General features: G+C 44.9%; 2 protein-coding genes across 4 annotated transcripts in view; both read left to right on the top strand.

The window, feature by feature from the left end:
• The window catches only part of LOC119179505 (uncharacterized), a 150,330-nt gene extending 138,506 nt beyond the window's left edge, over positions 1–11,824 (top strand). Inside the window, exon 5 of the mRNA XM_075883801.1 lies at positions 11,745–11,824. Within this exon, the coding sequence (XP_075739916.1) occupies positions 11,745–11,809 (65 nt within the window). The 3' untranslated portion in view covers positions 11,810–11,824. The remainder of the gene's footprint in view (positions 1–11,744) is intronic.
• The window catches only part of LOC119170346 (uncharacterized), a 44,820-nt gene that overhangs the window by 10,168 nt on the left and 22,598 nt on the right, over positions 1–12,054 (top strand). The gene's annotated exons all lie outside the window — the stretch shown is intronic.

Genomic DNA, 12,054 nt, shown 5'->3' with positions numbered 1-12,054 from the left:
TACCAGGCGCCTAGCCACAACGATATGACGATAGTTATAGCGCGAGAACAGAACGATGACAAAGAGACAAGAAGGACAGGAGTGCTAACTTCCAACTCGTGTCCTTCCTGTTTCTTTGTCGGCGTTATATTCTCGCGTTATAACTATCGTCATGCCATACCAACTAGCCCGAACTGCCACACTGCTAAGTTACATGCCTAGCCACAATTTTCTTTTTTTGCGAACGAGTTGGGGGGAGTGGTCCATTTGTTATTTATGTATGTCCATGCAAGTTTTTGTATATGCGCATCATGGCACTAAAAGGCACATCATGGCACTACTCGAATTGCCCTTAGCGCATACTGTTCCCAGTACACTGCAGTATACAACCGCTACTAGTTTTTCGCTAATGAAGTTTAGGTAACTACTCGTACTTGTATTCCAACTCGACAGCTGCTCACATATTAGTCGAAATATCAATGAGGCAGCTGCAGCTCCGTTCAAATCACATTTAAATGCGGTGTTTTCAACAGCATACAAATTTTGTGCTAATTTTTCTGGTTCGTAAGTAAATACCTCACAAATCTGAAAAATGAAAAGCGAAAACTGTGAAGCGCGCAACAGGAAACAGCCAGTTTAATGAGGCACTCTCTGAGGTAGTAAGCATAAACAAATACCGACATATCGACGAAATGAATGATGGTTAATGGGACGAAGCTGCAATGCTATCGATAAAACAGTGGAGCATTCGCCCGCGCATCACATAAAAATCGTATATAGACTTACATACACGATGTTTATTATTTACATATTTATGGAACTGTGCGCGCTGGTATACACACTGTGTGTAATCATTTACATATAGATGAACTACCTACAAGAATTACATTACTGATTACAAAGTTGTGGACGCGTTTTTCTTTGATGATTACTACCTTGTCGTCGGTGATTAACGTGACGACAGCATCACGAATGAGAGTTTGTAGTTGAAAGTTGGAGAGAGAGAGAGAGAATAAACTTTATTGGGTTCCAGCATGCGGGATTCCCTCCGGCCGCGCAGGGCGTGGGGTTCACCCTATCTCACGTTACACTAGAAGTCCTAATGTCACGCGGGCCTAGACCTCAAGGCCTTCGTGCCCCGTCGCCGCTCGGGTTACTGAGGGTGTCCCCCTTTCGCCTTTGCAGCGCCAGTGCGACCTCGAGCTGCCGGACGGCCCTTCGCTGGTCTTCTGGGTCCGTAGACCCCACACGCTGTTCTACTTGCGGCGGTAACACCGGACCGTCCGCGCTGTCTGCGTCACATCCCCAGAGTATGTGAGCCAGGGTGGCTCTCGCGCTCGCGCACACACTGCACATTTCACTCACGTAGAGTTCGGGGCACACGTGTCGCGCTAGCGATGGGGTCAGCACAGTCTCGGTTTGGAGCTGGCGCAACCTCACCGCCTCCCACCGGGTAAGATCCCTGTGCGGAGGCGGGAAGCCACGCCGTTGCTCCCTGTACCACGCGAGGATGTCGCCGTAATCGAGCAGCTGCTCCTCGCCTTCTTCTTTGGTCGTCGTCGTGTCTTCGGAGGCGAAGTCAATGTCAATACAGGTCCCTCTGCTAGTGGTGGGTCACTTGTAGACCTAGAAGCTGCACGATACGGACCATAACGGGACATCAAGTGGGAGACTACCTAGCAGTGGTAAACCGCCGTGATGTCTATGTTGAAGCTTCCGAGGAGCACGAATGAATCTCGTTCTAATTAGGTTCTGTACCGATGCATTGCAGCCACGTTGCGAGCTCTCCGCAAAGCTACCTTCGCATCAAAACTGTTCGTGATGAGTAGCTGCGTGGAGATGTGCACTCACTGAGCTCACGGCGATAAAAAAGGCACGGCGTGGCGAGGAACTTGCCCCGAGCAAGAGGAGATCCACCCCTAAACTGCCAGGCCTTCACGTAAAGCGCTGCCCAGTCACAGCGAAAGCTGGAAGAGCGGAATTTCTAGAGCCCGTATAAGACTATTTTGGGCCAACGAATAAAGGCACGCTTTTAAAGTAGGCTTGCAAGATACGCCATAAATTGATGCGGTAGCTGATCGATAGCTAACGACAATGAAGAATTAAGAGGGAACCCTTTGCAATGGGTGATGGCATTCAGTGAACTACTCGTACGAAATTGGTATTGTGTGACGCCATGTACACTATTCGCATGATGTGACGCCTGCTTTTTATATTACGGGCGAAGCCCCTTCAAGAAATAAAGAGACCGACGACATTCCTGCTTTCTTCCGCCTTTATTTCAACAGGCTTAGTCCCAATGCTGATTGGCACGTGGTGCGGCACCATCTTCCATTTTCAACATGTTTATGCCTGTGACAAACCGAAATTGAAAGATGGCGAGGTACATACAACTAAACACTGCGAAGCAACCGCAGTAATACGTTTTGATCTTATTGACCACTAGCTACAGTAGTCGTGATGCACTTAATCTCTACACGAACCACTACTTAGCGTTCTCAGATTAGTCACTCACAAACGTCGACGATACTTTAGTTCAGTTTAGTTGATCAAACCCACTTCGCAATAGTCCCAAATCAGTCCAACGATGCGCGATCAAGTGGAAGCAATCTAGATGTTAGCGAGGAAATTTTTCTTTTCCATCTATGTCGCAACTACCAGAAGGAGCTCTCAATTACAGCAGCTCCTCTGGCATGACTACGCTGTTTTCATGCGGTCAGCTGTTTCAAGCCGGTGACGTAGTCCCGGGTTTCATGGCACCAAATTTCAAAGACAGACACTGATGGGATTTGTTCGTTTGCTGCCTGTGAGCACTGGCACAAAACCACTCTGGGTGATTGGCCAGGAAAACTTGAAGCACCTCATGTGTGAACATTATGCAATGGTTGTCCCATTAAAAACGTACAAATAAAAAAAAATTGCAAATCATCTATTAAGAATAAACAACTTAATCAAAAATGAATCAGTAAAGCAAAATGAGAGCTAATACCATAACGAGAGACTGAAATTTTGAGCTGACCGGACAGTTGAGTTAAACCTCACCCAATGAAATTTGAAAGTACGCCATGCATTTATTCACGTTGCCAATTATATATAACTTGTATTCGTCAAGTATGTATTAAAGCAGACGTTATAAATGTCATGCGCATAGTATCTTGAATAAAATACATACTGCATGAAATACGTTTCTGTGGCAATGTAACAAATCGGATGCGCTGAAACTGAGAATATTCATCATCATCACCATCATCATCACCAGCTTGACTACGCCCACTGCAGGGAAAAGGCCTCTCATTAAAAAAAATTCTGGTAAATACATATGCTAGTAGACAGTGATCCTTATTCGTAATTGAGATATACGTACCGTCACGGCAACATCTGTGTAGAGCGCGCGAGGAGTGCTTTTCACTCTGCGGGGGGGGGGGGGGGGGGGAATATAGAGCTAGGTTTTTCTTCCAAATAGGATAAATTAATTATGCAAGAATCTGAAGGGTAGTCTAAAAGGGAAAACCTTTTAAATATAAATCGCATACCTCTTCTTTCAATGCGTTCAAGAGTATGAATATTACTTTCAATGTAAGGGTCCCACATCATGCACGCGTACTCTAGTTTTTGTAGCACAAGGGCAGTGCAGCATAGCACTTTAACAGTTGTGGGAGCAGTTTTAGGTCTATGTTGAAGGATTTTATGTTGAAGTTTACGTAAAGCAAATGAACAAACGTAACGTTATCAATATGTATATTTCAGGATAAATTTCAAGTCAATGTCATGCTGAATATGCCGCTTTCAACGAACTTACTACTTCCGATAAGCGACCAGCCAGTGCCATGCTGGTTCAACGGAACATCCCGGACCCAACGTGACCTGCACTATCTAGAGATAGCTCACACTTTTGTTAAACTGCTTCCTCACAAACGCTCAGATAGCAGGGCTTACATTTTAAACTTGTATAGTCCGGCAAATGACAGAAATACCCACGCTGCCACACATCTAAGCAAAGTAAGCTCACTATAGCTAGTCATTCAAAACTACTAATAATGGGTGACTTTAATGATGAACATACCGAATGGGGCTACAGCAAATGTGGCCGCAAAGAAAATAAATATTATTTGGAAGCGAATAGAGATTTGGGATTGACCCTACTCACGCTTCTCGACGGACCGACCAGGATTGGCAACAGCGTAAGCCGGAACATATCTCCCGAGTTGACACTTAGTAAAAACGCTTATTCAGTTACGTGAACGATTACTGAATGACCCTTAGAAGGTTATAATTATGGAATCTCCATCCAACTACTCACTAAAGGTTGTACAAGAAAAAAAAATCACCATATCACTAAAAATGGGACGTCTTTGCATTCCTAAGGGACAAGCGCTCAACCACCACTACCGAGGATCTCGAATGGTAGACTGCACATCTTTGTAGTGATGCTGAACGGGCTACTTGTTAAACCAAAATTGAGTGGGACGGCCCCATTCCGGACTCGAAGCTTGTGCATCTCTGGGAAGCACAAGCCAGTCTACACTACCAATGGCTTTGCCAGGAGCACAATAGAAACTTGATCGCCGACCAGTGCGAATCGACAGAGATATTGAGGAGTATTCCAAGAAAACTTATGAAACACAATGGCATCAGCTCTGTGACAGGCTGAGCGGCCAGTTAGGAAACAAAAACAGTCAGGCAGCTCCTCAGGCTCCTATTGGATCTTGGGCAGACTAAAAACACGTCGGGCAATAAAATGTGCCAGCTCATTTACAAATAATCAGGCACCAACCACGCATTAGTGCAAAAAATATAAACTAGGTATCTTAACCCCCTTGTAAACTCATCGAAAATGCCAGAATGCTTTGCAAATGCTAACCAGGAGCTAGATCAAGACATCGCCAAGGCTGAAATAGGACCCAATTTGAATAGAACTCATATGACGGCCACTGCAGAAGAAGGCCAAATTTCATAACAAAAAACTAAAATTGGTGCTGCTTCCGCTGACAACTAACTGAGTGGTCTCTCAGGCCAGGACGTTAGCTCAAAGCCCACTCTTGTGCAAGTGTGCTCAAAGTTTGTCAAAAAATGCCCAATTTACAACCAATAACAAATGGCTGAAAGAAACCTCTCATGTCATAACTGACAGGTCTCGGCTCTCCCTCAGTGGTCAGAGTCTGCTTTAGCTGCTCCAATTGACATTGTCTTAGTTCCTCATCTATTTCCGTGAATTCATTTGCACTTCATTTGCACTTAATTAGCTACTCCAGCAATGTCGTCTAAACTCTCCCCATAGGCTGCAATGTCGCCAACACTTCCGGGTTTCCGAATAGCTCTGCTAACCTTTAAACTGAGCTTATCTGCTAAGACTAACAAAGCTATCTTTAGCAAGCTATTCAAATCCGTTTTTGCTACCGTAACTGTGGCAAAAGTATTCTTTAGCGACGTTTTCTATTTCGCTGACTGGAAATTATACCACTCTGCGTACCACAATACGAAGCCACAGCCTCACCGACTCTTGCTGCAGAGCTCCCGGGGGTCTGCCATCACGCCGCTGCCACCGGCTGTTACGTTTGCCCTAGTCGGGCTTCAAGCCGGTGAAGGAAGCCGCCGTGAGAAGCAGAAATGAAGGCTTTAATGCGGCATGCTTGCGGAAAGAAGGTGTACAAAAAATTGGCTCCCACAGCTTGCTCTAGAGTGGATTTATTGATTAATTTGTGGGGTTTAACGTCCCAAAACCACCATATGATTATGAGAGACGCCGTAGTGGAGGGCTCCGGAAATTTCGACCTCCTGGGGTTCTTTAAAGTGCACCCAAATCTGAGCACACGGGCCTACAACAATTCCGCCTCTATAGGAAATGCAGCCGCCGCAGCCGGGACTCGATCCCGCGACCTGCGGGTCAGCAGCCGAGTACCTTAGCTACTAGACCTCCACAGTGGATTATAAAGGAAGGCCGTGAATCAAGGGGTGGCAAAATGTATCAAGGCACATGCGCGACAACAGATAATAGTCGGGAGCAAATGAGGCAGACTTGGGCGCCGGCTGATAAGCGGTGAGTGGTGCACAAACGCAACAACGATAAGTTTGTTACAGAAATCACTGACTTGTTTAATAAACTCTGGGCGTCTGGGACACTACCTCTCAATTCGAAACATGCGCGAATAATCTTTATTCCTAAGCCGCGCAAGACACTATATCTGGAAAATCTTCCACCTATTTTCCTTACCTCCTATCTGGGGTAGATGATGGGGCGTGTTATTCTTAGACGACTAACAGCTTATGTAAAACCAAATGACCTGCTACCCCCCACCCCCCCCATGGTGAAATTCCGAAAACAGTTATCGACACAGGATATAATGGTGGGACTTGAAAATGACATGTTACATCTGAAACACATGGCGGCTACTAGGACCATCTAAAGCTCGTATATATGTAATATATTTGAAAATGTTTCTTACGCTGCTGGGCTTTTCAACCTGCCCCAAACGAACGTCGGCAGCTGCATTTAGGATTGCATCAGAATTTTCCTGCGTGAACGCATGGTGGAGCTAAGCCTAGGCGACGTTGGAAGCTACAAAAGCATCCTGGGAACACACGGCCCCACCAAGAAGTTGTGTTATCCACATTCCTCTTTAAAATTACTATGCGTGGTCTGTCCACACTCTTGGATGAGATCCCACAAAGTAGGCACTGACTTTATGCTAATGATACTACCATATTTACCTGCACAGGCACAAATGAGAGAACTTGTGAAGCATTACAAACAGCACCCGACACTGCACAGGAATACGTACAGAAAATTCAACTTAGTAGTTCGCTTAAAAACCCGAGCTCTTAGTAATAAAAAACAGCAGCAAGAAGGACGACCCCCACAATGAAGTGCACTCTGCGATCGATATCATAGTAGATGGAAACATTGTTCCTACTGTTTCCAGAGTGTCAGGAATGCTCATCCAGCATAACACTCATATCGCAGAAGCTCTAAAAAAGCTGCAAGCCGCGGCACAATAATTAACAAGGCTTCTAAGGATATTAGCAACAAAAAATCAAGAAATGAAGGAACCAGACCTGCGCAAATTATTCCATGCCTTTGTAATCAGTCAGGTCACCAACTCGTTCCCCTACTATTAAGAAAGAGATATATGGAGAAACTAAACTCTCAGACACGACGAGCATGTAGGATGGCTGTGGGACTTCCAGGGTACTCAAAGACCTAAAAACAGTAGCGTTTGGCTATCCAAACCAGAAGAGAATAATTAATCGAAGGCCCCTAACTGTCCAAAATGCAAAGTATTCACATACCAAGGCAGGCCTGCAGCTACTCAGCTGTATCGGGCGACTCACCGGCACCGTTATCTAACCAGCAGAAACTCGGGCACACTTTAAATGCCTAAAAACATTTGGCAGATCCCACGTACCTGAGAATCGATGTTATGCGAAGCATGCGGAGAGAAGGTGACCGTGTTGCAAATTTTTATTGAGCGACACGCCATGAAATGACGCCAAATATATGTACAAATGTTGCACGCACCGACTTATGTTGAAGAGTTGCAGATACTCATATAACCAGTTGTTTGCACACTTGGCAACGATGCAAACTGGAACATGCGTATCAGCAACACCAGAAGCTGATATGAAGCGCTGATGCTCGCAAGGATGCTGGCCCTGGACACTGTTATATAAATCAACTTCAGCGCATGGCACCTAGCTTCAATTGATGTTAACCCGACGTGACGGCTATATCAAAGGAGTACTTATGTGATGTTTATAAAATTGGGTAGGCAGCACTGCAACCACTATAGATGTTTCACGAAGATTAACGTCCGTTTGAAAAGTAGTTCTGAGACCTGGGGTAGCTCTGTGGTAGAATGCGTCATTCCCACGCAGAATGCGTGGGTTCGATTCGAGCTCGAACCCTGACATTTATTCTTTGCCCTCGCTGAGGGGACGCTACCGATGCCGGGTATTTCTTAACGCTCACGCGTTAAAACTGCCCATTTATGTTCTCGTCGTTCCTGGGTAGCTACTAAGTGTCTATCACCTGTGGCACATACCCGCATACCAGCGATACATACCCGCTCGTGAGTATGTGTCACTGTTTGGCAGGAAGTGTTTGACGACGTACGCGATGGGATTGTGACATTATTTATGTGTCGACCAGCACGTCATATTTGTCAAACTACCTTACCATCCCATGCTAATTTGGGTTCACGCCGTGTTAAAGGGCTGACCACGAGAGCACCCAAACCTAAGCGGTTTGATAGATAGATAGATAGATAGATAGATAGATAGATAGATAGATAGATAGATAGATAGATAGATAGATAGATAGATAGATAGATAGATAGATAGATAGATAGATAGATAGATAGATAGATACGCTCAAAGTCGCCGAAGTTTTCTAAGAAGTGATTTGCATTTAAAACGTGGCATTTAGGCCGTCACGTTGGACCCGCAGGTCGCGGGATCAAATCCCGGCTGTGGCGGCTGCATTTCCGATGGAGGCGGAAATGCTGTAAGCCCGTGTGCTCAGATTTGGGTGCACGTTAAAGAACCCCAGGTGGTCAAAATTTCCGGAGCCCTCCACTACGGCGTCTCTCATAATCAAATGACGGTTTTGGGACGTTAAACCCCACAAATCAGTCAAGCCGTCACGTTGGTGAAGGGAGTGTCCGAAGGTACGGCATGACGCATAACCAATAAAATGAAATAACATGCAGAAGTGCTACTCCGCATACGCTCATGTTAAGTCGAGGCTGCACGAGAGTGGAAATAACTAAGAAAAACATCCTTTTTTTTTTTATGTCGTCACGGAATGCTTTGAACCAAACAAAAAGTGAACCAGAAATACATTGCTGCTGCTTCATCTCGGCCCCTTGAATCAAATGACGTGTGGTAAGAAACAAGCACGTCATGCTGATTTATACGTGTTTGTCGAATCCTAAGCGCACGATCGACAATGGCACCGGTAGCGAAGGTGCTTGCGAAGCGTTAGCACTCATCTTATTGTTTTTCTTTGTTTCTTATTATAAAAGCGACTAAGTGGATGAGCCACGTCTCTAGGGTTCCAAATGTTTTTTGCTTTATCAGAAAGCGATGTGCGGGAATCAACACGTTCAGCAATATGATGGATAGGCTCGAATACAAGCAAAACAAAATCTTCAAGCGCAAAGGCCTCCGTTACTAGCCGGAAATGTTGATGCAATTCCAGTTGCTCCCAATCGTCTGAGGCACCTCACAACTTACGGCTTCTAATTACATGCATAATAAGTACCCATAGTTTGAAATATTCATTGAAACTATTAAAATACCATATATTTGATTAGGAAGTGATATAGATGGCTATGGCGGTTGATCAGTCAGCTGTGCGAGAAACGTTCGCTGTACTGTTCCTGTCGAACGTGCAAAGACAGCTGCACATTCGCCCTCAATACGGCTTGCAAAACACGTGCCCAAACAAGCTTTAAAATCTAGCATGCCTTCCATCATTCCTTTTTCCGCAACTAAACCAAGGTAATGTAATTTGGATATCATCCCAAATAAGGAAAAATTGGTCCCGTATCTGCCCGTGTCACTGTAAATGTCGTCGAAGGACAATAGCCTTGCGTGTGGAGAGAGTGAACAAAACGTTTATTTCATGTTCTGTGCGAGAAAATTGGTGAATTGCATTCTGAAAGCGTGCTTAGCAAAAGCAAACTAGTGTATCGAGGCATGTTACACGCGAGCGCCATGTGGCAGTTATCTTCGAAAACGCAGGATGGCGTGCGCGCCCGCTGAGAAAGATGCCCGCCTGTCTCGGAGACGACAAGGTGCAGAACGCAAAGTGACGGGCAAGTGCCACCGTGTCATCTTAGGAAAGCGTTGGAAACACTTGCCTTTTTGAGCATGGCGTTGCACTGTCAGTGCAGCGTGATAAACGCTACAGTCCTTAGAATTACTTGTGTGCCTTCTCTAGTATAAAGGCACACATACAAACATCGACATGTTATTAGGGTGCCTCGTATATGCGCAATAATTATTTTTTGATTGACAACCACACGAGTATGGACGCTGAATCTTGAACAATATTTGTGGGCGCTACGGATCGGGCTGGCCGTTTGAGGTATCGTTTGGTGCCGTTAGAAGGATCGTTACCACGGACAAGCAGACAAATGTACAGACAGACAGACAGACAGACAGACAGACAGACAAAAATTTTGGCGTCGAAGGTCCTCAAGAAAGACTATCGTCTTTAATATCATTTAGTTTTGCAAGTTATGGGAAGCTGCAGCAGTATGCCTTCTGTTACCTGATGAGTCCTAACGCTGCCATACTTCGAGTTGTGTTGCGCGCACTTAGCGAGACTATACATATTCAACATTAGCAGTTCTTTGCCACGCATGTGTTAGCGGCACACGATATATTTTGCGTTTGCGTCTTGGTGAACAAATCTATTTCCCCGCACTTTTGAGTGACTTTTTACAAGCCTCTTTTCTGGAGAAAAGCTAGAAAATTGAAAAACGTTCATGCTGATGCCGGCTGACCACAGTTATGAAGCTTCCTACAGTAAAAATTACGCTCCCCCAGCATCTAAACAACTACCTAAGTATAAACTGCGTAGAGTTCTCCATTTGTCTCAAGCACAGCTCACTGCGAACTTTGTCACGGTGGCTACGTTGTCAAGTTGCATAGGACCTCGGAATCATGCCGTCAATTGTCTTTGACGTGTAGTGTTGATTTTTCAGGCAGTCTTAGAACATATGGGTTGCTTTGTTTGTGAGCATTGAGTAATGATGGTGTTTGAAACTTCATGTGCTCAATTTTCCGGTAATTTTGTATTGTTTTGGGTGGCTAATAAGTGAGCCACGTGCTTTGCGTTGTATTGAGTTACTGCTGTGGCATCAAGATGGTCAGTGGCATAGTATCAAACGTTCGCGCCAAAAAAGCCTTAGCCATCCTGATTACTGGTAAACTGCCGTATTTGTTAACATTGTTATTGGTTGAACTGTGTTACACATGCAATTCTGTCTTTATACTTCTTCTCTGAGTACGCTTGAAGCTTTTAGTAGTCGCCACTGGTGTTGTGGTTGTCCTTATCACTTAGGTTGCCCTCAGAATTTCTCGGAATGACCATGATGTAAGACAGACAATAACGAAGGACCAACCGTAATGAATCCGTACCGGCTGGTACAGATTCATTACGGTCATAGAGAAATAAGAAACGTTTTGCTCAAACAGTGAAGTGAGGTTGAAAAGGGTTATTGCATGGCCGCACTGGCTCGAGCGGATTGCTTGGTTTACTTGTTGGGTACCAAGGTCTTGTTGGGACGGCCCTTCTCTGCCTATTTTTCCTCAACAAACCATGGACTAACAATGATACACAACGTACAGGCCCTGGACCTAATCCGTTTCCAGGGCTACTTAACGCCGTAAATTCACTAAAGAGAATGGCGACCTCGGGTGATAGCAATTGGTTCTTTTTAAGGAAAGGCGAGAAGTCCTGCATGTGGCCTCAGTCAATAGCGTCAAGTCTCGAGTAGGTAATGTGGTTAGATGAGCGGTGCTCTAGTACCCAGAAATAAACTTGATTACGTTGGTAGCGGCAAGCTAGTTGCTTGTACATGTTCGCCATAGCAGAAGCGCCAACCTCAACAAACAATGATGCACAAAACACAGGTGCCTTCCACTTGCTCTTTACAAAGTGGCAGTCATCAATTTCAAATTGAGAGCTCTTTATGGCTAGACGAAACGAAGAGCCATTGGCAACGAGTTTCAATAACGGTCGTTTGGTTTTTCCTTAGAGTCCTGGCGCAACCCACCACGGGGAATCGGCCATAAACTGGACGATACCTCATCTTGGAGATGAAATTGTTTTACCAGATGGGATGTTTAGGTAGGGGTGTTTTACCAAAACCAGATTGGTAAAAAATTGATTATAAATTAAATTAATAAAATGCCAACAGCTATTATGATTGGAAATAAAGTAAGTTTATGCGTAAGCTTAACATTCTATTTGTTTTGTTTCCTTCGGAAAATTGCACACGTCCTCGGAAACGTTCGTGTAGCTAAATTCTTTTTCAGTTGCTCGAAAGGAAAAGACCGCCAGACGGG

This window comes from Rhipicephalus microplus, unplaced genomic scaffold (genome assembly GCF_043290135.1).
Source record: "Rhipicephalus microplus isolate Deutch F79 unplaced genomic scaffold, USDA_Rmic scaffold_21, whole genome shotgun sequence".
NCBI lineage: Eukaryota > Metazoa > Arthropoda > Arachnida > Ixodida > Ixodidae > Rhipicephalus > Rhipicephalus microplus.
The sequence above is the reverse complement of the archived record's forward strand: the minus strand, read 5'-3'. Positions and strand labels throughout refer to the sequence as shown.